Source organism: Solea solea, chromosome 4 (genome assembly GCF_958295425.1).
Source record: "Solea solea chromosome 4, fSolSol10.1, whole genome shotgun sequence".
Taxonomy (NCBI): Eukaryota; Metazoa; Chordata; class Actinopteri; order Pleuronectiformes; family Soleidae; genus Solea; species Solea solea.
In genome coordinates, this window is record NC_081137.1 from 11039487 (window position 1) to 11067182 (window position 27696).

General features: G+C 41.9%; 1 protein-coding gene across 2 annotated transcripts in view; it reads right to left on the minus strand.

Moving 5' to 3' along the window:
* Positions 1-27463, minus strand: part of ksr1a (kinase suppressor of ras 1a) — a 41591-nt gene extending 14128 nt beyond the window's left edge. The window contains exons 1-4 of one of the 2 annotated variants that reach the window (XM_058627664.1): positions 26535-27463; positions 11163-11303; positions 7119-7266; positions 5371-5860 (exon numbers count right to left, since the gene is read on the minus strand). In XM_058627664.1, coding sequence (XP_058483647.1) covers positions 5371-5860; positions 7119-7266; positions 11163-11303; positions 26535-26783 — 1028 coding nt within the window. In that variant the 5' untranslated portion in view covers positions 26784-27463. The remainder of the gene's footprint in view (positions 1-5370; positions 5861-7118; positions 7267-11162; positions 11304-26534) is intronic. The other variant, XM_058627663.1, reaches the window with a different exon arrangement.
* Positions 27464-27696: the final 233 nt, after the last annotated feature.

The following is a 27696-nucleotide window of genomic DNA, read 5'->3' on the forward strand; positions in this document are numbered from 1 at the left end:
ATAACCCTGGCACTAGACAGCCAGGGTCACATCCTTAACACCAAGATTGAACTCAAATCAGATTGAGGCAGTGCCAGCTCTTTGGTGAACTTTGGTGATATTCTAGCTATATGCTGTCCTCGGTATATGCACTGTATATAACTTGACAGTTAGATAAACGCCTTCCTGACATCAAGACTCTGAAGACAATAGTTCCTTAGTCCACAGGTTTAATGACGTTGCAAGGAAAGGTGAAACTAAAACATACAAAAAACATAATCAATACTTTATGCTAAATGAATACACAGTGTAAACATAACTCAGTCTTTACTGTGAATCAAAACCCATATTTTTACTGTTTTTATGGTTTTATGTATTTTAACATGTCTACTCATATATTTATTATTCTTATGAACTTCCAAAGGCCTAAGAACAGTGTTTATGTAACCCGGTAGATTTCTACCATCAAACTTCACAAAATGTGACATTGTCCCAAAAATAATAATCTACGGTTGTAGGTAACACATAAAATGACATATACATACCCAAGATGCAACCAAAGATGTATGCAGATGGCACTGGCTTAGCTTGAATATGATAAGCAACAGCTCTCAGAGTCATGCTCACTTACTTCCTGTTTACTGATCACATGCACAACATAACTTCCTGTTACTGACATCTTGTGACTCTTAAAGTGACCACAATGAAATACACAAACATAAAGAAATTACTTAAGCAAGAAACAGAATGACTTTTACCATTACGTTGTAACAAAACACTTCCCGCCTGGTGTGATTACACTTCACAAATCCATGACACATCATCTATCTAGGCATCTGGGGGAAGAAGAAGTACAGTCTCTGTAACAGGCCTAAGAAAGAGTTAAGTTCCTCCAGGTTTGATGACCTTCACTTCAACCTGGCGCACCCTCCCGTCTTTGCTAGGGAAGGTCCGTGTTACCAGTCCAAGAGGCCATTCATTTCTTGGTACCTGGCTGTTCTTGAGGAGAACAACACTTCCTGGCTTAATGTTTGGATTAATGGACATCCACTTCTTGCGTGCCTGTAGCATCGGCAGGAATTTTGTTTGCCATTTGTTCCAGAAGGTGTTGGACAGGTGTTGAACTTGCCACCGCTGACGCTTGAAAAGGTCCGAAGCGTCAAACTCACCCGCAGGTGCAGGAACAATGTTCACCTTTTGTGTGAGAAGAGCAGCTGGTGTGAGTAGGAACAAGTCATCAGGGTCACTTGTCACAGGAACCAGAGATCTGGCATTGATAATGGCTGCTACTTATGCCATGAAGGTCACCAGCACTTCATGGGTAAGGTTGTCTTTCAGATGGAGAAACATGGAGTCCAGAATTCTCCTGGCAAGACCAATCATTCTTTCCCATGTGCCACCAAAATGGGAAGCATGCGGTGGATTACAGGTCCAAGAGCAACCTTCGTCTGACAGGTAAGTCCTCACAGTTTTGCTGTCAATGTTTGAAGGTATCTTCAAATCTTTACAGGCACCAACGAAGTTAGTGCCACGGTCCGAAAAATATACGTTTGACTGGCCAACGCATGCTAACAAAACGCCTTAGCGCATTGATGAAGCTTGATGGGTCGAGGGATTCTATTTCTACTTCAATATGAACGGCTCTGGCGCTCATACCCGTAAAGATGACAGCCCACCGTTTACTGTGTGATAGGCCTCCTCTGGTCCGATGTGAGGAGACACTCCATGGGCCAAACACATCTAACCCAACATTTGTGAAGGGGGGGTCCGTAGAAAGACGATCTGCTGGAAGGCTTGCCATTTTTTGGACACTAAATGGAGTTCTAAGCTGTCTGCAAGTTACGCATTGGTGGATGATGCTGCTCACTTTTCTCTTCCCACCAACTATCCAAAAGCCAGCTGAACGGACAGCCCCTTCTGTAAAGAGACAACCTTGATGGTGGATCTGCTTGTGGTGCTGTCTGATGAGTAGAGTTGCAATGTAATGTTTCCCAGGAATAATCAAAGGAGTCTTCTCCCTCTGCTCAAGGCTCGAATGATGGAGGCGGCCTCCGACTCTCAGAAGTCCTCGTGCATCAACGAAGGGATCCAGATCTTTTAGAGGACTACTTTTCGGGATCTTTTCGTGCTTTTTGATGCATTTGATCTCTTGACCGTAGGATACTTGGCCCTGGTACGGACAAAAATTTGGGCCCAGCCAGCCAGTTGGTGTCTTTCAGATGGCCTGCAGTGACAGAACGTATTGCATGATCTGCTGGGTTCTGGCCTGTTGGCACATAGCGCCACTGGTCTGGACGGGACAATCTTTGGATATGTAACACCTGGTTACTGACATAGACTTAGAATCGCCTAGTTTCATTACACATGTAACCCAGAACAACCTTGCTGTCTGAGTAGTAGGTTATAGCCTCGAGCTGAAGGTCTAGCTCTGCTGAAATCAAGTCTGCCAACTCAACAGCAAGCCCTGCTGCGCAGGGCGGGGGGCCAGCTTGGCTTTACCCATTACAAAACCAACGTGATTGTTCCCAGCAGCATCTGTGACTTTCAGATATGCCACTGCAGCAACAGCTTTGGTTGAGGCATCAGAAAAGACACACAATTCTCTTCTGACAGCTGTTGAAGGTGAAGTTTCAGTATATGGTCTGGAAATGGAAAGATTGGACAGTTCTGTCAAAGAAGCTCTGCAGCTCGTCCAAGCTTCCTCCATGTCTTGTGGTAATGGCCCGTCCCAGTCGCCATTCTCAGCAGTGAGTTCTCTCAGAATAGCTTTGCCTTGTATTGTCACTGGCGCTACAAATCCAAGAGGATCGTAGAGGCTATTGATGGTAGATAGAACACCCACCAACCACCAAGTGGAAACTGAACTTGGCTTGTAACTGGAGGGTTGCTGGTTCAAGTCCCCACCAGGTCAAAAGGGCTGGGGTACCCCTGAGCAAGGTACCCAACCCCCATTGCTCCCCGGGCGCTACTCAGTGTGGCAGCCCACTACTCCTAATTCTAGGATGTGTCAAATGCAGAGAAATAATTTCCCTAAGGGGATTAATAAAGTATAAGATTTAGAAGAAGACACCTCTCCGAGTGTAAGGTTTTATCTCATCCGAGACTTGGAAGAGAAAACGTAAAAAGTTCCTGTCAGACTCCTTCACCAAAAAACAATAGAACATCTGTTCTAGATCAGCTGTAAAGCCAATAGCTTCCTTCCTGAAGCGGATCAGTACACCAAGCAGTGTGTTGTTCAGGTCAGGCCCATCGTTGAGCGATACACCGTTGTATTGGGCACTAGAATCGAACACGACTCGGATTTGCTTGGGTTTCTTTGGGTGATACACACCAAATGTTGGCAAGTACCAATGTTCTTTTTCCTCCCTGAGAGGAGGGGCTAGCTCAGCATGCCCATTTTTAAACATCTTGTCCATGAAGCTGATGAAGTGGTCTTTCATTTCAGGCTTCTTCTCAAAGTTGCGCCTGAGAGACATGAGACGCTTCAGTGCTTGGGGCCTGTTGGGAAGCCGTTGACGTGGACACTTAAAAGGTAAGGGTGCTCCCCAACTGGTGTTTGAATCTTTCTGTAGTTCTTTGTTCATAATTTCCATGAAGGAGGCATCCTGAATTCGACGGAGCCACCTGGTTGTCCTCTTTGGTCTGCTTAAACACAGTGCAAAACAATAAACTTGACTAATATCATGTTGAGCTCTCTTCAATCAGCTGTCAGACCTGTGACCTGGAGCAGGACTGTCTGAATGCGCCTTAGAAGCCCTGAATCTGTGCCGAGCACATTTAATTCTGCCTCTGACAGGGTTTTTATGCCCCTCAGTAAGGCTTCCCATAAACAGGCAGGATATTATAGATAAACATGTAGCTTGATTGTGAGTGTGTGCATCCAATCACGTTACAGAAAGCGAGAGGGGGAGAGAGAGAAAGGGATTGTATTTGTCTTACCACCACTGAGCATTAGTCCTAGGAAATACTTCCTGTTTTGACATGACTCATAATCTCTGGGAATCTATGCCGGGATTAGCTCCATGCATACAGTGAGAGCAAAGGAGCAACAGGCAGGATGTGAAAGGATGGGAAAGAGGAAGAGAGAGAGAGAGAGCGAGAGAGCGAGAGAGCACGAGAGAGAGAGAGAGAGAGAAAGGGAGAAAGAGAGAGAGAGAGAACTTTTCCAAAACTATGGCAATCACTCTACTGTGATGCTACATTTATCTTACAGCACCCTCTACTGCCATTTACAACTTCCTTAAATGTACCCACTGTGTGGTATTTTGAAAGCCTAAAGGGACAGTTCAGGTTCTATCAAGTATGGTTGTATGAGGTGCTCTCACATTGCACAAACTGCGTTTGCTCTCACTGAACACATGGCTGCCAAAAGGGACACAAGGAAAAAAAGATTAATAATAAAATAAAATGTATATATTATTTGGTTTTGGTTATCTTACAAATATGATTCTCACCCCCAGCACCAGTCCACGGAGAAATCAGCATTTCTTTTACATCACAGCACACATGAGATGTTGATTCCCTGCTGCCTCAATCAGTTAATTCAAATGTGTAATTGAAAGTGTTTACCTCAGTGACACAAACAGATGTTTAACAGTGAGATAAGGTTAATCATCATATTCTAAAGATATTGTAGACTTAAAGCAGGTGTGGATCCTTATGTTAAGTGGGTAAAATCTGTTTTCCCTTGTGTCCCTGCTGCTGGCAGCCATGATTTCAGTGAAGGTGAGCCAGGGACATGCACAGCACACTCAATAGTTAATACAACGTGGACCATCATTTTCAATGTTTCATTTCACAGTGCTGGAGGACAGATTGAATTCATCTGTGTGGACATTCACCTCTGTTGTATAGACGGAATAAAAGTGGAAAAAAGCAGTATTCACAGAGTCTTCACACAGCAGAAAAAACAAAATGACTTCAGAGGTGTTAATGGCTGACTCCTACAACATACTGCATGTCAGTGCTACAATGATTCCCTAATTTATTCGTGATGGAACTGACTGCTATTAGAAACATAAAAAATCCTCAGTGGCTATTGGTCATGACTTCAATTGTAGATTCTGCATAAGGAATATGCTGTTGGTTAAAAGTGCACTATCAGGCTGTAATAATGTATTTTTACCCTAATGAAAGAACTACAAAGAGAGGCAAAGAATCAAGTGTAAGCAAACAATAGCACAAGTGCAGCTGTGCTCTCACTGAACATTTTCCCACACTCCCTCTGAGCCCACAAACCTGTGCTAACAAAGCCAGCAGTCGCAGTCTGTTACAATAACAATGTGATGTGAGGATTCCCACTCAGGTCCACTCTGACCTACTTATGAAAAGCGTTTGGCAAGGTGAACGTTGTGAGAGCGTTAGTCCCTACAGTTTGACGTGAGCACCTACTTGTTGGTGGGAGGGTCTTCGATGCGGTTGCCCAGCTGGGACTCGTGGCTCTTGCTGCGTGTCAGTGTGATGTTGGGAAGCAGATGCAGCACTTTGCGGGAGGGAGGCGGAGGAGTGCAGGGGGGCTTCAGCCGGTGACGCCTCTTTGACGGCGGAGTTATGGGTGGGGTGGACGTGTGTCCGTGGAGGCGGGCCGTGCGTGCTAAGGAAAATGGGAAAGGATCTGTGAGTGGGCTATCGCCGTGGAGGTGCGCTGCCAGGGCCTCAGGCGTGGGCGCCGCTGACATGGAGCCTGAGCGGGGGTGAGGGAAGGTGGCGCAGGGCGTGGATGGCGTAGATTGGATGGTGGATGGTCGGGCGAGAGGTGAGGGACTGTGAGGGCGGAGGGGAGTGCCCAGGTTGGTGAGCAGGTCTGCAGTCAGGAGAGAGCCGCTGTCTCTCCTGGTGGGCTCTGACTGCCACGGACTGCTGTCTTCCCTTAGTTCACCTCCTGCGCAGGAGTAAGGAGATATGAAATAGCATTAGTAGAAAACCAACAAGGAAAAAAAGGGCATTGTTATCCTGTAAAGAAGCATTCTTGTCTGCAGAAGTTGGGGAAACTAAGAATCTCTGGGGGTAGGTCGTCTTTACGGAAGACCATGTAGAGCAGCCAATTCCAAACTTCAGAGTGACGGGGCCCACTTTGAAAATTTGAAATCACGACTCTGATCAACACACCAGACTACGATCAATAATTCATATATATATATATATATATATATATATATATATATATATATATATATGTATATGTATACATATATACCTTAGTGTTTATATTCCTTAGTGTTTCTTATTGTTGATTATTAATCAATTACTAAATGAATCAACTATGTTGATTGCTGATTAAATGGTTTGAGAGGTTCTTTTTTTAATAATCAAAACAAGCTCTCTGATTTTTCAGCTTCTTAAATGTGAATAGTTTCTGGTTCATTTGCTTCATATAACAAAGAAAACATTAAACCACATTAATATTGGGCTGGAGACTAAACAGGATATTTGAGAACATCATCATTTTGAGGTTTGGGAAACAGTGATCAACATTTTCTGTCATTTTAAGGACCAAGTAATCAGCAGATGAATCAATTATGAAAATAATCATTAGTTGCAGCCCTAGATAAAACAGTTTGATAAAATACAAATGACACACAAAATTGCATGACTTAAACAAATTATTTAATTAACATAACTTTCTTATTTTTGTGTATTTAGTGCCTGTGTGTGTGTGAACTAAATATGAAATATAATACAATAGATAAAAGAATAAAAACATTTTTAAAAAGATAAAAGTTGAAGCAAAAATGTGTGACTTTTTATTCAAAAAGTCTTTTTAGCATAAGTTTCTGAGAAAAACATGTAACATCTGCCATAATTGGCCAATTATTAAATAACAATTATGATTAAAAAGCAAATATTGTCTTAACTTGCCTCTATATTGTATGTTTATTTCATGAAAAACTATAGGGTGAATTTTAATCATTCTATTTGTGATTATTCTTTAAAAATGTAATAGAAACAGTTCATAGCGTTCAACCTTGCATTGGAGTATAGTAGATATTTTGATGGAACAGTTGGTCTCGTTTAAAATCTTTAACACAGTCAATAGTGAACAGTAACTAAATACAATTGAAATCAAATTGAAATTTCTGCCTGAAAAAAAAAAAAAGTTTGATTGTCATCAAAGTCAGTCACACTTACTGCACACATACCTGATTCAGTGACACTCTTTAGACAGGAGAGGGCAGCACTGAGTCTTGCACATTCTTCTGAACTGGACCCAAGTCTTCGCATTGTATCCCTCACCTGGGGACCTGTCATTTGCAATAAGGCATCCAGCGACAACTTTGCTTCCACCGCCTGTAAACCAGCGATAAAAAGGAGAGAAGAGTTAATTAAGCCATCCCTGCACACTTAAATCTAAAACTTACCACCATTAGTGTGGGCAAAACGAAGCTGACATTTGTGTGGAGTCCTCAGCATCATGACCATGATGCTGTATTTGTATTTTAAGAATGCGTTTGCTGCTTTGCATTGTCTATTCTGACAGGAATGTCCCTTTTCAACCCACTCATTCCCCACACCAAAGTCCAGAGAGAAAATCTGAGGTTTAACATCATGGCACACAGGTGTTGCTGATTCTAAACTGCCACCATCAGTAAGTTTAACTATGTTATTGTTTTGCTAAAGTGTATGAAAATCTCATTTGGGATTTACCGAAGTGACAAAAATGTACCAAACAAGGCAGCAGTAGATCAGCAGCGCTTGTGTCCCTGTGAGCTACAAACACCACATTTCTCTATGGACTTTGGTGTGGGAGGCTTAGTGCTTTACAGACTTTGGTCTGCATTTGGTGAGCATTTTGTTCAGTGGCTAAACTCAGTTTTTCTTTCTGCTGGCAGCTTTGTTTTCAGTGAGAGCAAGTGTCCGTGTCTCAAGCTAGTTCCCAGTGCAGAAGTTGCACAGTGCAGTCACTAAAAACCATGTAACGCACACAAACACACTTCAAAACTGAGGTCCAGTATGGGTCCAGTATACACCATGTATGAAGTCATAAGAGAGCATGCAAATAGATCGCAGATGGGAGCAGGAGATAGTACTGTGATTTTAGGATGTTCTTTTGACGTGGGAACTACGCAATATCTTATCATTTAGGTTAAACCCTTGCTCTGAGAGGGCAAACACTGATATACACACTGGAAGCAAAGGGAAAGACAAACACACACACACACACACAAATGCATACAAACACAAGGGTTAGTGATAGGATATTCAAGGGGATGTGGGTCCTTTGCTCTCATCCCCACTCCATAAACAACCATGAACAACTAAGCTTTAATATCTGGGTCTCATTGGTGCTGTATTGCTGAACACAATTAATACGAATATACACATTAGCTATTAAAGGGCTAGTTCAGGGTTTTCACATAGTCCACGTTGACTGTGCTGTGTAGTGGGAACCAGCTTGAGCCATGGACGTTCACTCTTACTGAAAACAGGGCTGCCAGCAAGAACACAAAAGCAGATTTTAACCACTAAACCACAGGCTTATCTAGTAAAATATCAAGATATCATTAGAATAGCTTCCCTTTTGTAGTTGGAAACTGAATCTGGTAAATCTGGTAAAACTCTTCCGAACCGAAGTCCATAGAGAAAATCTGCGTTTTCAGAATGCAGTGACACTGGAGCTGTTGTTCTACTACGGCCACATTTGGTAAGTTTGTGTCACTTCTGAATTAGGGATTTCAGGAACACAAAAGTCACAAAATGACACATGTGAACTTACTAATGGAGGCAGCAGCGTGTGTGTTTTCTCTATGGACTTTGGTGTGGAGAGAGGTTTGGTTTACAAAGTGACACAAACTACTGGTTCCACTCAGAAAAGGCCGTCTGACGGTGAGACAAAGGTGCACATATTTTTTAAGATATCTTAAGCAAGCTTTGATTTTATCAGTGGAAGTTAAAATCAGTCATATGTATATATATATATATATATATATATATATATATATATATATATATATATATATATATATATATATATATATAAATATATATATATATATATATATATATATATATATATATCTCAAGCAGGTTCCTGGTGCAGGGGATGAGTGCATAGCACAGTCACTGCTGACTGTGTGCCAGTACTTTGGATAACCATACATCAGAAATCCTTAACTATCCCTTTAAGGAATGCTTCTGGTCACACATTGGCCTGGTTTAAGTCCCTTTCTCAGAGACCCACCCTGTTTCATTTAGTGATAGGGTTACTTACTAAAGCCACAGACAAATTTAATTAGTTCACAGAAAGACACAGGCTTATTTAAGAAGCTTGCCAACGTGGCATCCACATGCTTGTACAACATTATGTAATACCTCATTGTCAGTTGCAGCATGTGAGAAGAGAGGGTGTACTCCACTATTAAAAAAAATACTACACTCTCTCTTTGAGTTGTGTTTTCAGACCATCTACTATATAATTATTGGCCTCTTAGTATACAGACATGCTCTACAGTGAAGAAGCCACAATCTAATACTGTTCTAATACTGATCAAAATGGGTCACCATCAGCTTTGAATCTTCTGGACAATGTGTAGTGTACATGACATACAAATGAGTGCTTTTAGCAGGCTAATGAAAACAGCTTTTGTTTCTAGGGCATTGCAAAAGTCTTTAAAAGGGAAGGTACTCTCCGCTTTCCTTGTTAAATATTACAGTAGTAACAATTAAACATATTGCTGAACTCTCAATTGTAAGTTAATCTCTTACAAAGCAACGACTGGCCAGACCAGCCACCGTGATACTCGTTTGTTACACATTATATACTGACTCTAAACGAAGGCTCTGGGAATCGGGCGAACAGAGTTGCTCTCCAAGCCATCCGACATGATTTGAGGGTCTCAGAGGGAGCTGGAACCAATTCCAGCTGACAGTGGGTGAGAAGCAGAGTGCGGGATGCCAGCCAACATACACAACAAGACCAACATTCACACCCAATTATGCATGCCTTCAGACAGTAGGAGGAAGTTAAAGTACCCTGATAGGGATAGCTTTTTTTTGATATCACACACTCCAGTATGTGCTTCTAAGCTATGAAGCTGTTTGTAGCATATTTGTGCTAGCCATTTTCAAGCTTCAGTATCATATTGGCTCATACCCATAGGAAAACCCTTCCACTCATGCAAGCTTCACACAGAAAAGCTATGGTTGAACACAGATTAGGACCACTGTACCACCATTTAATACAATGGTTCTCAAAATGGGATCTGGGGACACATAGCTTTGGTGTCCTTGAAATATATGAGCAATAAATGATCTCGGTGGCACAGTAAACATTGAGATTTCTGGATGTTTTCATGTCTTATTAACCTTTAGTTTATTGCTTTGTGCTGCATCTACAGACACCTGCATTCAAAGACATGGAACTAGATCTGCATTCCATTTGGAAAACAGCTGTTCTTTTTGAAATGAAATCAAGAACACTGCAATCAGGTTTGTTTGGACAACTTTGCAGAAGACAGATACTGGACATGACGCACTGCTGTATCACACAAGATGCTTGAGCTACACACACACGTCAGTGTTAACAAGAGAGGAAAACCCCAACCTTGCAATTCGTTTTTTTGGGGCTTTACACCATCTAGGAGTACAAATGGCTGTAAGATTTTGAGCAGAGTACGTTCTCCTCTGTAAGGGGCCACAAGCAAACCAAAAGGATTGAGAACCCTTGGTTTGACAGACCAATTCCCAGAGTTTGTTCTCCACTGGAAAATAGTTTACTCTACACTGAGCTCACACACACTTTCACAAACATGACATAGGGATACAAATGACAGTTGGCTGGGAACCAGAGGGGTTTGTTTAAAGAAGGACAAGTATATCTAGTCTGAGTGATAGCGAGCAGTCACTTTGACTGCCATGTGAAATATGTTTTAAACTACCATGTAAATCCACACATTGGGAAAAATAATTTCACCTCTAAAAAAAAATCTAAATGACTAAAAATAAATGTGTCTAGGGCTGCAACTAATGATTATTCTAAGCTATTAAACTGTCATTATTCATCAGGTACTTCAAAAAAAAACAAAACACATTATTTTGTCCACAAAAAGAAATGATTCAGTTTTCAATATGTCTTTGCAAGGAAACCACAAAAGAAAAATCACATTTAAGAAGCTGAAAACTGTCGAGTAATCATTGCAACCCTACACGTGACACAGATGTGTGGTCACACGAGCGCTATCCCCTACCTCGATCAGCTCCGGTCGCAGGTTGATGGTGCGCAGCCAATCTCGTAAGTGTGGGTAGCTGTCCAGGGCCTCAGGCCTCTCTGTCTCTGGCACTTTCTGTTTGCACTGCAGCTGTTTACAGATGTATTTCATCAGCTTCACCTGCAGGGAGCAATAGAGAACACGGCACAGATGGGAGGAGCAGGTTAGAGGGGAGACTTCACAGAGAGCTGACGGTTCAGGCCTTCGCAGGACTCAGGATGCGTGTCACACCTCTGTGTGGGCACTGAAACTGTCTCATCACATGACACTAAAAGTGTAGTACATATATTTTAATATTACTGGGATGTCACGTGTAATTTTGGATTCAATCTCTGGTGACTTTTGCTTCACCAAAAGTGACAGCATTATCATCATCTCATCTGAAATGTCAGTGACAGTCAAACCATTGCCTGGAAGCTCTCTCCATTTCTCAGTATAGCAGTGTTTATATGTTGTTACATATGTTTTAGTAAAGTAACTGGTTGGAGTTTGACTGAAAACACAAATAAGAGCCTGTGAAACGTTTTAGAAGTGAATTCTACAGCTCAAAAACCTCGTCATTCAGCAGTTTGACGGGATAAACACTTCTTGTCCCCGCCCCTGCACTGCTGCTGTATACACCCAAACACTCCCTCAGTCAGGGCTGATGTACTTTTGCTTGAGACAGCCGAACCGACCAACCGACGCCGAATAATAACAACAAAAATAATCACCTACATTTACGCACTGCCGCTTTAACATGTAAATGACTCCTCCCCCCCATTATAAACTCAGTATACCTGCAGTAATGACTCCACTGTTTGTTTAACCCAATTTCCCAGAGTCCCCAGTGCACAAGACTCTTAATTAGATATAAACAGCTATTATAATACAGAGGGAAAAAGAGCAGGTCGTGTAATGAGAGCATCTGTGCTGCTACTGGCACAAGGAACAAGGAAACAGCTTAGTGACGTCAACATTGACAAAAGTGACACATCATTTGTCTTTTATTTTATGCTACACCATCATCACTATTAACCCAAGAATCTATGGTGCTGAATTGTTCCATGCTTAAAGGTCCAGTGTGTAAGAATTACTGGTGAGGCTGCATAATTGTGTCACAGCAGCGACATAAAAGTTTGACGATAACAATGACAAAGGAAGGTCACATTCGATTCTGTATCTTTTATCTCTCTTTTAACACAGATGGTTCTGCTGTTTTTAGACTTCTAGTCTAGTCATTGGTTTTATGTCATGATAACTCATTTTATTTTTTTAATTCCCATATTGATTGTCTATGGCGATAATAATGTCCATCATGTCTTTGCAGTGTATCACACTGTGGCTTTATTGTCAAATTTAAATAATTATTATTAACAATATGAATGTGACAATAACCGGTCACTTGGAAACTAACTGTATATTAGTATAGAAGTAACTGCATAACAAAGCTTACACACCGTGGTTTATCTGGTCCACAACGTGTATGTTGATGTAACACAAAATATTTCCACACCGGGGATTTCAGAGAAGCTGGAGGGGGTTTGCGTTCGGTCACTGTGTCGCCCAATTCAGCAGTTGCCATGGTTACTGTTAGTCGGCAGCAGATTCAGATTAGCAGGGGGAGGTAATCGTGCTACAATGGCTACAACCACAACAATGTGTGTTTGCCCTTAGGCACGCATGCAGGACATCACACTGGGGGCGTGGTTAAATGCTTGATTCCACCTTTGCTTTCGAAGGTCGAGATTGTGACGTCGCTTTGATTGATATTCGATACACAATCGAGATTGTGATCCCCGAAAAAATAGAGTATCAGGGCTCCAAAAACATTTCCATGTGGATGAAACACCAATATAGCTCCTCTTTCTTTTCTTTCTTTCTTTCTTTCTTTCTTTCTTTCTTTCTTTCTTTCTTTCTTTCTTTCTTTCTCCTGTCCAGAGAGCATCCCCACCAGTTTCACACTGTGCTATTCCTAGAGGTGTGAATTGAGCAATAACAAAACCTTCACACTATGATTCTTTCATTTATTTCATTAAAGATGTGAGGCTAGTCCAACCTTTTCTAAGTCAATGACAAGCACAGCGCTCCTGTGAGTAAGTATTACAAAGAACACTATGGTATTGGTTTGCAGTGGCTCAGCGCAGCCCTATAGAATGTCTCCTTATCTCACAGTCTATCTGTAAGAGTCCATTACAACAGGCAGCACCTTCAGATGAGCCGCGCGACACCAGCTCGCTGTTAACCCACCACACGCCTCTAAAGTATCTGAGTGACAAGTATCTGTTCGAGCACCGAGCGTCTTTCCCTGCTCATTCAGCTCCCTTTGCGACACGTCGGCTCTCCAGCCGCGCATTCAGCCTCTCTCAGAAAGAGCGGCCTTGGGATGTAAATGGTCGATTTGTGGCGGATAACAGAGTCATCCCTGCGGTATGACAGAGCCATGAAAAGAGAGAGAAAAGAGGATGGAAAGGAGGTAAATGCTCTCAGCGTCTACTCTGACGGCAGCTCTATTGTTCCGCAGTAACTCATCAATTATAATCTGCACAGAGAGCCGTCGAAAAAAGAATATTGTCCTTCGAGTGAAACCATGTCTGTGATGTCGGGCCATATAAATAAAAATGACTTGACTACTAGGATAGCCTGGGTGAACCCGGCCACGTCTGCCAGCGATTTGATTCTGCTCTGCAAACACGCCTGGCAAGGACGACGTTTTGGCCAACTCCATTAGAGCGATGACGACAGAGAAACTACTGACATGGTGGTCACCAAACAGCAAGTGTCTTTCGATCCGGCTGATGCTTCCATTTTGAGAAAGAAAAAGACGTTAGACACCATTACTAGATAGTCATCACTCCTAGGCAACGACAACAAGCACGTTTGTTTCTACATACGTCACCCAGATCATTGGTCTGATTGGTTGCAGGTCTATTCAACAGCATCATACTCAAATCTCAAATGAGATTGAGAAGCAGTCTGACGTTAGCCACGCTACTACTAAAAGATATAAACACATGTAAACTGCTGGCCTTTGCATGAGTTACAGTTTCTCATGCTCTCATCAGTCCCTGCCTGATTTAAGTGTGATCTAGCACATCCAGCAGCAAAGGCCGTGTGCTCAGTGTGGCTAATGAGCTAGCCTCCTGCTTTACCTACATACACCAGTGCAGTGCCGTGACGTCAGGTTACCTAGCAACCCCTCTTCTGAGTCGTCAGCAACATTTCAGTGGGATTTTCCCCATACATGTGAAACGCAGAGCTGAGACACGATACATCTCAACATGCACGCGTAGGTCTGCACAGGATAGTGACTATGGCAGTTTCACCAACATGACCAACATTTCTGTCTGCACTCACGCACTGCGCAGTCACTTTAACCTATTTTTATCTTAAATAAGGAACATGGCCTGGATTACACAAGCACAAAAGTCCCCAAGTCCCTCAGTGATATCAGGGATGTTTGTCTTTGTGCAGAGAGCATAGTGAAGCACAGCAACAAACCCAGAGATAAGGACAGGCCCCCATGCAGATTGTTTTTGCTGCAGAAAGGAGAAAGCAGTGCTTGACGTGTGGCCTAGAGGCAGGAGGAGGAGGAGGATGAGGAGGAGGGGGTAGGGGTGGGGGAGAAATGGCATCCAAGCCCACCTGTCAGCAGAGCTAAACAACACCATGGCAACGGCCTAATGCTGCAAGTAGATGAGTGACAGCCGGTGTGTCAGCTAGCAGAGAGAGAAAGAGGAGGGAGGAGCCCTTACAGCAGCAGTAGCATCGGCGGTGGCGGCGGCGGCAGCCCGTCTGACACAGCAGACCCCAGGAGCAGATCCCACTGCTCCAATTGTTTTCTCAAGGCTCTTGCTGACACAGCCACTCTCTCTGGTGCACCTGCTATATCTGAGTACTGAGAAATAATGTTCTGTCCCCTAAAATGAGATTTGCTCAGGAAGGTCAGTTCATTTCTCCCTGAACTAAAACCAAACAGCAAACTCCCTGAATATGAACTATTAGGGTCAAAGGTAAAATGTATTCACTTTTAGGGAACGTCAAACCAAAAATGGACAAACCTTTTCTTGAAGACTGAGTCGGTAATTTGTGTCTGTGACACCTTTTTTACTGTCATTTAGTAAAATCCTCTTCATGTCTATCAATACATAATGTCTGTTTGGCCCGAAGGAAAAAAAAAAGTATAATAAGAGTCTGATTTTGTTTTTAGTTACAGCTTGAAAGTGTCTGTTGTAATATGTGGCACCCACAGTCTGTGTCATAGTCACATGTTAACATGAACAGTAACAACTGCAGCAGTCGAGCTGGGACACAATGCAAAGTGGATGCAAATTTTAACATCACTTTTAAGAGTACATTTCTTTTAAAGGACCAGTGTGTAAGAATTAGGCCTGGGGAATATATCAATATTTATCTTTATAATAGTGGCATGACACAAGATATGTTTTTTATACATACATATACATACATATATGTGCATATATATATATATATATATATATAAATATATGTATATGTGTATATATATATATATATATATATATATACACACACACACACATATATATGTATATGTATATATATATATATATATATACATATATACATATATTGAATGATGTAAAAAGTACATTGTACAAGTACATTTTTAGTTAGTGACATCTAATGCAGTGCGAAAAAAAACAACAATTGACCCCCAAGTGTTTCAGGGAACTACGGTGGCCTTCACATACCACAAAGGATGTAAACGCTCTTTCACAATGCTCTGTGCTGTTTCCTCTTTCTTATTTGTTGGTTTAAGCATGCTTCTTCTTCAAAATGCATACATACTTATACAAGTGTTCAACCACCTAATGGTATAAATAGTTGTTTTTCATTACTCCACAATGAGCCTCTTATAGAAATAGAAGCAGGTTAGCTCTACAGCGGCAGCCATTTCGGATGTTTTAACATTGTTTGAGGTTTGATGGGAACTGAAGTCTACATACAGTAGGTTCAACAATACACGTGGAAGGGAAGAGTGAAGTGAGGGATATTCACCTGCAACATGCAGCTTCAGCAATACATGTTGATACATTTTACACTTTAATGTTACACACAGAACCCAGTGGATTATGCAAATAAACTATGGTGAAAAGACATATGGTTTATGGCTGATGCACAATTTCATCTGTACATAAAAAGTTATGAGAACGGCACAATAGAGGAGGGCAGGCCTCATTATGCAGAGGTCACGTCATGTCGACTGTTTAGAGTGGTGAGGTGGATATACATTGTTGACAGTCCCAGACAATGGCCTGCATGCTGCCCCTCCTCCATCATTGTTATCGCTGTTGTGAGTTGACCCCCAGCAGTGGGCTGGGTGAGGGTGGAGAGGAGGGGAGGGGATAGAGCGGCTGTCAGCGCTCTGCTTCAGGGTTGTGCGAGGTTAGTGTCTGTTTAAGACTCGTCAACCTACACATAGACAGACAGAAAATCTTGTTTAAGCTCATCCCGAGACTTATCTGAGAGGAGAACACGAGGTCAGTGGGGCCAGTTTAAAAAAAATGCTCAAATCAGGGGAAACAAAAGCAAGAATAAATGCATTTAAAATTAGAATTGAATATATTTTATATTTAAATTCCATTTTAAATATAAACATTTGTAGTTTGTTTCTCTTTAAAGCATAGGGTCAGCTCTACAGAGACCACCATTTTGGTTGAATCTCCAGTAGTCCACAAATGACAAACTAAATATCTCTTGATGAGATGAGATGAGATTCAACTTTATTGTCATTACTCAAATACAAGTTTGGGGTAACTTCACCAATAAAAACATTAAAAACTCTAAATTTAAAGAATTAGTATGTAACATTGTAACATTTAAGAAGGTAAATTGGCAGAAAATAAATAAAGTTCTGCAAAGTATGTTTGTATAGGTGCACAGTTGCTTGGAATTTGTGGTGAATGGGCTACTAATTATTAGATTACAACCTTTCTTTTTTTTATAGTGACTTTTTGTCCTTTCTTCCTCATCTCACTTAGTTTTACCCTCGATGTCTGAATGTACTGTAAATATTAGATAAACACTATTGTCAAGAATGTTTGCTACTGTCCATTATCAATGTAATGTCTTGATAGTCAATAAAGCAAGTCTGAATTAGTGAAAAATGAAGTGAATAGAACACTTTAATAATATAATACTAATAACAAATAACTAAGGGAATAGCCAGTGAAATCAAATGACTGACTCATATATATCAATAATCCTGTCTGAAGAATAGTCTTGATCAGTTCTAAACTACTAGGCCAGGTCGCCATCGCTAACCTACATCATGCAGCCCACTCTTACTGACAACACCACCAGAGCTGGAAATATATAAAAAAAAAAAGGAAACAGAGGCAGGGTCAGTGTGGCTACAGTCACTAGAGTTGAGTTTCCTCTATACTCTTGTGTGAGCGACATTCTCCATTGTCTTCTCTTTAGACCCTGACACACACACACACACACACACACACACACACACACACACACACACTCGTTGTCATGTCATTAGAAGCCGGCCAGCTGATTGGTCGAAGCTTCTCCCCTCCCCTTTCCTCTCCGCTCTCCCCTCTTGCACAGGCTCCTTGCGCGTCATTTGATTTTCTTATTTAACAACCAACCCTGAAAACGCGTAGGAAGAAAGATGTCTAAATATAGCTGCAGCCACAACAGCTCGCACCACAAGCGCACAGCACAACACTCACGCTCTCTCTCTCTCTCTCTCTCTCTCTCCCTCCCTCCCAACGCCACGAGGAGACAAAACAGAGTGACACTTTGCTGTTTGCTGATCATTCCAGGCAGCAATGATAACAAAGACAAGATGTTGGATTAACGGCAATGAACAAATATTTAGGGATACTTGACAAATGTTAAACAATGTGTAAAACACAGCTCGTATACATTATGCAAAGCGCTTCTACACATGTTGTGTGATGAAGCGTCTGGATACTCTTATGTTTTAAAACGTCGTCACAGCTAGAGCAGCAGTGTGAGTGTGGATATGATGAGGCCAAAGACAGTAAAGACACAACAAGCTACAATGAAATTAACACTGAGGCAGCGGGAGAGGCGGCAGCGACCAGGCTGAGTGGGATTAACATGTGAAAAGTGAAGTACCAGTTCACACTCCATTTGAGAGGCCAGTATTCATTATCCTCTCACAAGCAAGGCTGGAAAAACACACAGTTCAAGTAGAATAATAAAGCTCTCTCGATGAAAGTGTAGAGTGTGTTTGAGCCTCTCTCGATTGCCCTCCAGTGCAACATGGGAGTGATACCCATTTGCACCAAGTGTGCGACAACTGCTTTGACCTCACACAGCTCAATACGATTCGTCACGCAAATTTGACTTTAGTGGTTTCAACATCTATGTCAGAATGATCTACACGGGAATACCTGGACACTGATATGAGAGTTGCTTGTTAGAGTTTCAAGACCATGGATAGTGAGCCACTGGGGCTCTTCCACACTCTTGACATCAGTGATTAAGGTCTGAAATGAACCCCCTGGCATATTGACTGTACTTTGGAATTACAACTGTACCAGATTTAAAGGACCATTTGAAATCTATGATAAAGCCCCAGTCAAAGAGATTTGTTTGCCAACGCGTTTACCCCCCTTAGTACAGTTTGGATCGGTGGGAACGTGGTCCAAACCGAACCGAACCCTGGTCCACTGAAAAGAGATGGTCTTGGACCACTTGCAAGTGAACTCTGGAGTGATTCATAACTCGTGTGAACTCTATCTCTGCATCTTTCACTTGAGGCGTAGTATTAAAGGCTACAGCTTCAGTGGTCTCATCCACATCCGCAAGTGAGGAGAAGAGCGAACCGGGAGGAGAACCTGCTAGATCCCACCTCCACAGGGAAACTTGCGCATTTAGCTGGCCCCCCGTAGGATGAGGATGAGGGCAACACGTGTGGCTTAGCACCCTCCTGTCAGGGGGTGAGAAACAGCATCAAGTTGCCGGTTTTGTGGTGCTCCAGGCTAACAATGCTAGCTCGGGCTAAATGCACTTGCTTACCTGTGGATGGGGAAGGGTTGGCTACTCACAGAGCAGGACGATAAACACCTTTTAGCAGCATATATCCTGGAGACTTTTCAGTGGTTCTCCTCCCAGTTTCCATTCTCGTGTGGATGAAAACACTGCGGCCACCACGCCCTCCTGCCGGCCACCTGCCGGCCATCTGCTGGTCTTCAGGGCACTTCTAATCACCAGAGTAGCAAGGCAGATGAACTCTGACCTACAGTCTAAATATCTGACCAATAGCTGAAAGTTATGCCTGATCACATGACTTTGGTTCACAATTTATAGTGCGACAATAGATTTGCCTTTGTGAACGTGAACCAAAGCTAAAAAGTAAACTATGTATCAAATTTACATCAGGAACAAACCAACAGAAACACAGTGTCAGGTGTGAACACACCATCACTTGTGCACTTGTGCAGGCCTTGAGCACATACTACATCACTTTGGTTGCGATGTGTCTCTTAGTCAAAACACAAACAGAAGACCGAGTGTGATTACACGAGGAAGCAGCATGACATTATGAAAATGTTGTCTTGTTTGGTTTCGCTGTGCATTTGCACTTTATGGGGAGAGCTATGGCAACAGGACACGCACCAACCGGCAATGAGTAGTTACAATAAGTGACACACACACACACACACAATAAATACAAACAAGGTGACACGCAGGCTAACTAGAATAAAAGGTTAAAGCGGAATAAAGAGGTTCAAGCTGAGACGTCGTTAAAAAAAGGCCTCCAAAGTCAAATGGTTACTCAAATACAAATTTATAAGGATTTGTGTGGGTTCATGTGTATGAAGACATGCCGTGTAAAACCTTTAAAGAACGAAAAAAGAAAGTGATTGTATAAGGAAAGTTCTGCTTCCACGTGGATAAGGCTGATGGATGAGTGCAGTGCAAAGCCAATACTTCCACCACGAGCATTTTTCAAGCTTTTGATAGATGATTTCATAGTTGTGTATAGTTTTCTGCTTACTTACAGACTGCTCTGCTCACTTAAAACACAAGATACATGTGAAATCTGAAGGAGGGCTAAATCAAGAAGTGAAAGTGCCCGCTGGTTTCCACACAGTGTGCCAGCAAGGACATAGGAAGTAAGACTGCTGATCAACGGAGCAATCATGCCCTGCCAGCTCACACTTGAAAGACGTGTAGACTGAGCATCTACAGCTCACGTTTGGTCACTTTAAACTCCTTAACTTAAACAATTGCGTATCATATTGAAAGTGCTGCTAAAGCATAGGTTAATGTAGTGGTTGAATATACATGTAATACTTGCGAAATAAAGTAGGATTATCTCTTGTTGTTAATGTTCACTGTTACCCAATAAAGTGTATCTTATTTCCCCTCACAGAATGCTCAAAGGCAGCTGGCAGACTTGACCACATCCATATAAAGTCAATTTAAAATGGCATATAGATTTGAAAAGAAATGATGTTATACTGTCACTTGACCTTGGGAGCTGGAAACATGTCTCACAGTTTGTCCATTGTTTGCTTTAACATCTCTGATGTGACTGCTTTGAACGGCAGGAAATGACTTTCTGTCAAAAGACACATTAATAATAATAACGTACCAGAATTTTAATTGGTAATTCCTGACCTAAAATAAAAGTATCTAGATCTATTTAGAGCCTCAGGAATAACTGTAACCAAAATGATCAAAACATTACAAGACAAAAAGGCAACTGACTGATAACTTTGTGCCAAACTTCAAGTGCGGATGCAAAATGATGAAAATGAGTAAGGATCTAAGAAATCGATAAGAAACAGGAAAAAGGAGTTTGCTGTCAGCAACCGGTTATCAATGAAGCTTTAAAAGCCAGTGAGTGTTGACAGAGGATGTTATTACTATACAAGGTGGTTTCCATGACAGAAGCTGGAAAAGTTTGCCGCTCTTTTGCTCAATGCAATGCTGAACATTGCAAAACCCACGACACTGCAACAGTTAAATAGAGGTAACAACACCCACTTGTGACTTTCAGGGACCCCCACCCCGCCCCGGCAACAAAACCGCCTCATAACCACAGGAAAGAGACCCAAGAGGGGGACCGACATGTGTGAGCACGGCCTGTCCATTGTCACGTACAACAATGCCGGTGTGAAAAGCATCTGCAGCGTTCCTCAGGAAGTATTCTCTGCCAGATCATATCCTGCTCCACACAGTGACGAGGCACACGTGACAACAAATACAGAGACGATTAAGTGTTAGGTTGGTCGTATTTCTATGGGGTACTGACACAGAGTCGGTGCTGACTGCACTGTACGCACCCCCTATGTGTGGGGGGGGGGGGGGGTGAATGAAGGTCTCATTTAGCCGCTCCACAAAATTCTGCACCTGCTTGAGTCTACAACATCTAGAGGATATGTATGTCGCTTCATCTTTCCGTTACACAGCCTTTTCCTGAAACTAGAAACTGAAGTGCACACTTTCCTGCACCAAAATCAATAGAGAACATCTGCATCTTTTTAGTTTAAAGGAACACAAGAGCTTCTCGTCTGCTGCTGCCTCGTTTTGGTAGGTGTGCATCACTAAATGAATGATTTCAAACACTGAATTTACAGAATAACACATTTAAATAAACTGGTGGTGGTAGCAACAACTCCCATGATGTAAAATTGCTTATTTCCATTCCATAAAACTCTATATTGTCTAACAGCAAGATAAATTAGCAAACATATTCTTAATATATTGTACACTGAAGCAGGCATACATGTTATGGTTGGGTGACTCTTTTGCTGGAGATGTGACAAAATGCTAAGTTAATTAATGGATAAAACCCAATAGATTTGACAGCTGAGATGGACGGTGTGCACAGCAATGTGGTCTGGTTTCTATTTAAGTTAAGACTTTGAATTTTCCCTATAATACCAGGCGTCTTTGTTTGAGCCTGTGAAAATGTGTTCCCACAGTAGCTTGCCAACTCGCACCTGAAGCCTGCCAGCAAGCAAGGGAGCTACCAACTTATTTTGTCCAACGTTCATACCTTCCACTTCAATAAAAATAAAAAATAAACCTTCAAAGTACAAGACTGCATTGTCATGTCTGCCTTGTTCTGGGGTTTGAACACTTTGATACTATAAATACATGTGTTGAGCAGGTGATGTGTCGTTTCTTTGCCAGGAAGTAACGTAAGCTTACAGATTCACTGGAACATGGTGAATAGGAATAAGTATCAAGAGCTCATCCTTAACTGCTACTGGTTCCTCTATGGTGCTAGCAACTTATTGATAAGCCTGAAAAAACATTGCTACTATAGATTGTTACATTACGTTTATTCCAACTTTAGTGGTATTTTCCAATTTCCAACCACCCACTAATGATTTGGAAGCTGCCAGCTGTCAAGCCATTGTGTCTGACACGCCGCCCTGTATGTGCTCAGTTTGCTAAATTTTGTCAAAATGCAGCAGTTTGCATGCAGCTAACAATTAGTTTCCAATTACCAATTCATCTGACAATTATGTTTCATTTAATTAATTTGTTGTTTGGTCCATGACATTTAAGGAAAAGTTGAAGTTTCCAAAACCTAAAAATGATTTTGTTCTTAAATGTCTTATTTGGTTGACAAGCCAACATTTTAGCAAAGAAACCAGAAGATATTAACACGTAAGACGCTGAAAACTCAGCGAGCATGTTTTAATTATAAAAAAAACCACTCAAACTAACACCAGTCTATAAAATGATGTCCAAAGCAATGACTACTTATAGTAACTGTCATTATGACTAAAGATGTTCCTCAAGACACTGTTAGCGTCACTTTTAAGAAGTTTTAATTTACATTATGAGAAAACAGACATAAAATCAATTTTTTCTGCTCAAAAACAGATCAAAGTATCAATAAGCATATCAGTATCAGTATTGTGCCGCAACTAAGCATCACATCATTGCAATAAATTGCTACTCTCTTCATCAGCCTTGATTGATGGTCCCTTAAGAACTAGTTCAGTCAAGCTACTGCATCTGTGTGCAGCTGAAACTGAATGCTCGGAGCTTTCTGGAACATTAGTTTTTAGGGGCAACAGCACAATTGTTCATGGGGTGTTCGGTTATACAGAAATAAAACAGACATGGATAATTGATAGCCTGCAGCCAATCAGGAGTGAATATTCCTTTTATCCACGGTATAACGCTTGAATAAAGCATGAGACAGAAAACCCATTTACCATTGTCTCCACAGTGTCAGTATCTTTGCAACATTTTCCAAAGATACAACAATCCACCTGCTCCAAGTTCATATTTGTAGGCCAATGCTCCTCAGCTGAAGGTGGGATCGTTGTCAACTCACTGCATTGTAACTGACAACATGAAGCAATACTTTCCATGAAACGATTCCGTCAGTAATCTCAGTGTGGGACTGCACTGAAACAATTAGTGGAAACATGCAGGCCCGAGCTATGCTAACCCTTATGAAAAGGCTTATATCATCATCATTTCCTACAGAATTCACATTGTGGGAATGATGATTAAAGCAACAGTAGACAGTATCCCTGGCTAGGGATAACCCAACACCCCATGAACAATTGTGCTGTTGCCCCTAAAAACTAATGTTCCAGAAAGCTCCGAGCATTCAGTTTCAGCTGCACACAGATGCAGTAGCTTGACTGAACTAGTTCTTAAGGGACCATCAATCAAGGTTGATGAAGAGAGTAGCAATTTATTACAATGATGTGATGCTTAGCTGTGGCACAATAATGATACTGATATGCTTATTGATGCTCTTATTGATACTTTGATCTGTTTTTTGAGCAGAAAATGATGTAAAGAGATTTTATGTCTGTTTTTTCATAATGTAAATTAAAACTTCTTAAAAGTGATGCTAACAGTGTCTTGAGTTAGTAGCAACATCTTTATTCATAATGACAGTTACTATAAGTAGTCATTGCTTTGGACATCATTTTATAGACTGTTGTTAGTTTACTTGCAACTATTTTGATATTCAGTGTTGATTGATCAATTTTGGTTTGTCAACCAAATAAGACATTTAAGAACAAAATCATTTTTAGGTTTTGGAAACAGAATTTTTTCTTGAGTTTGCTCATCTGCAGGTTACTCAAATATTGGTGTTTAGGGATCGTGGATCTCTGTCCTGAGCTCCTCTCATCAAACGACAGAAGACAATCTCTCAATCTGTGAAAGTCCCTGCTGATATTGACACATTCTATTGCATTTATTGGTAAGTATTTTTTGTGCTGCACTCACAAGAGTAGTATAACCACTTTTATTTCAGCTGATTTGGGTCATGTTCACAAAGGCAAACCACAAACAGACTATAAATTGTGAAGAAAAGTCATGAAAATGCAAATATTGTTCAGATATTTGGGTAGGTACTAAGGCCACTCTCATGATTTCATGGAAAATCAGCAGGTTATATTCATGCTGGTGTCAACATAGAGTCTCTTACAGCAAACAAACGAACGACACATTTGAGCATATGCTTTGACATCAAGCACAAGCCAATGTTTTATATGCAAATTGTCATAAAAGATTGTTACGCAATGCAGAAAATATTAAATGGAAGATGTTCAAAGGAGATCTCATTACGACCTCTTTGAAATGCTCATTTTGCTAACCATGCCAACTTCTCCCGTCAACAGGAAATCACACATAAATGCTACACTTCGTGTAACTGGTGCAGACAAAGTTCACAACAGTGATGACCAAATTCCAGAATTCGCTTGCAAAGAGATCCTGGTCTTGGTTTGCATGCACAACAACCACAAATATAACACAGCAGGGGTGGAAAAGCTCCAAGGTCTAAACAAGGCTGGTGTGAACACACTCATCAATCTGAATGATCCTCTTTTGCAGAAAACATATCATCCACACTGCACCTTTCAAGGCTCCAGAGGAGGGCTGTCATACTCTAACTAAGATTACATGCACATGCTAGTGCATCAAAGATAGTCCCCATCACACACACACACACACACGTCTGATAAGATCCACTGGAGATTACAGCAAAACTAGTGGCTGAGTCTGTAGATTTGTGAGTTACTTTGTCATTTATGGTGTAGAAGCAGAAATACTTCCATATTATGTTAACGGCACAGCTGCACTCACAGCTGCCCTGCACTTGGCTGGACATCCTGGTCATTTCTTCAATTTACACCCCCAAGTTGACTGCGCCCCCCCCCCCCCCCATTGAGAAATTGGTATAAAAAAAAAACCATGGATGTCAACATATCTAGGGCCAGCCATTGTGAGCAGTGCCAGTTGATAACAACACTCAGACACAGACAAACAGCGAGAGTAGTAACATGTCTATGGTTAAAAATTAAACAGTACTATGTGTACGACTGATTTACTGTGAAACTAATCTGACGGAAGCAATGGTCCTACAACGGCAGCCATCTTGGTATTCAAATCGGTATGTGAGGTTGTTCCAAGTTGGAAATCAAGAGTCCGGGGGTCGTTCATGACCTTGGAAAGTCAGAGTTTTCGACTAGAAATGGAACGTACCATTACTCCGAAGCAACAAAAATGTAAATATTCGTATTTTAATAAACGTCAATACATGCTCCTTAATGTTAAACACTGTGCCTTTAAAAAACACACCTATGTTGAAAAGGGCATCTCCAGTCTGCATCTACGTTTTAAAACCATTTTTTACAAAATATACAAGTTAATTGCTGCAGAGTAAGAGATGATTGTGTGACGCCGCTGTGTTACCACTCGCGCAGGCATGACTTCTGTGCTGCACTGGCTGGGAGGACACTGTGTGATACGTTGAGGCCCTAAAAAGCAATGTCAAGTCATCCTATCACGACTGAGCTGAATCTGCATCCAGATGCACGCGCGCACACGCACGCACGCACGAGCGCGCGCGCTGCGAGACACATGGATACGTCGTACATTTTCTTTTTGTGTGTTTGTCCTGCAGGCCCGAAAACCGCCGTGCAGAGAGTGGATCATAAATAACAGCAGGGTCACATTATTGAATGTGTGCCATATTATAGGCCAGGCTGGTTTCTGCTGCACAGCATGGTGCTGCTCCAACAAGAGGCTCCTGACTGAATACATTTACACCAACAGACAGAGCTCCCTCTATCTCTCTCTCACACACACACACACACACACGCACACGCGCGCGCTGATCAGGCATCATTGATAATCCAACATAAACTTGCGTTTATTTCAGACTCATCGTTCGCCTCACGGGCTGTGTAGTAGGTGGAGTACAGTGTGCTGCGCTCCCTGATACTCTGTTTGCGGCCAATTTTTCAGCGTAAATATGAGGCGGACGTAGCGTTAGGGCTTCATGACTCCGCAGTTTGCCGTGTGCGCTGCTCTGACATACGTGTGGAAATTGCAGCTCCTTACCTCTAAAGTGCGGATCTCCTGCTGCGTGAGGTCGTTGGACGCGGCGCATTTGGTGCGCAGCCCCTGTAAACTGGAGATGGAGATATCAATCATATTCTGGATGAGTTCGCATTGATGAAGTGCGGCCATCGCTGCGCCACCGCCGCCACCAACACCACCACCGCCGCCGCCGCCACTGTCCCTCTTCTTCTCGGGCTGCTGGTCCTCACTCTCCACCATCTTCCCACCGTTCACAGACACACTATCCATTCCTCAGCATTGGGCACGGCTGGAAGGGCTGCAGTCAAAAACGGGTGCTCTCGAATACAACATATGCAGCCCGTCAAAGCGACGCAGCGACCTATTGTGGAAGTTCGCTGACACCAAATGTCCCCCAGGTCCCAATCTGGAGAGGATGCAGACTGCGGTTCTGAATGGATGTTCAGATTGTGACCAGTCCCGGACTGAGAACAGGTTCCAGAGCAGCAGACGCTCGATGAGTATTTCCAGTCCGCTCAGGACAACGACGAGTGGATACTCCACCGACAGCTCTCTGGCAGAGGCTTTCACCGTCTGTCAGCTGTTGGGAACATCATGGGGCGCGGTGCAGTCTGGGAAATGAAGTCATTCGCATTCTCAATCCTGCCCAGCCCCCGTACACATGAAGAGAAAAATACTATCCAATCATTATCATCATCATAATCATAATAATAGTATTAGTAATAATAACAACAATAATAATGTGTTTTACAAGGAAATAAAACAAATTCGAAATTGTAAATCCAGTTCAGCAACCAAATCTAACCATTTCTTCCTTGGGCCATTATTTGAATCTACATCCCTGGACATTGTCATCAAAATCTGACCTTTAAAAATAGACGTAACCTCTTCAAAGAGGTTATAATAAAATTAATAATGGATCCACATACTTTATAATCCCATTTAAATGCTTTAGATGTCAGTGTAATGTTTCAATCCTATATCAAACCAGATCAAACCTCCCTCACCACACCCAAATATGAAACTATACACTTTGCTGTTTGTGCATTCATTATTTATAGTTTTCTCATATAGAAAAAAAATCGTATTCACTCACTACCACCGACTTTAGGCAGAATTCATTCTATAAAATAGCTGTTCTTTGCATTTAATTTAAACAGGGTTTTCTCAAAATGTTCATTGC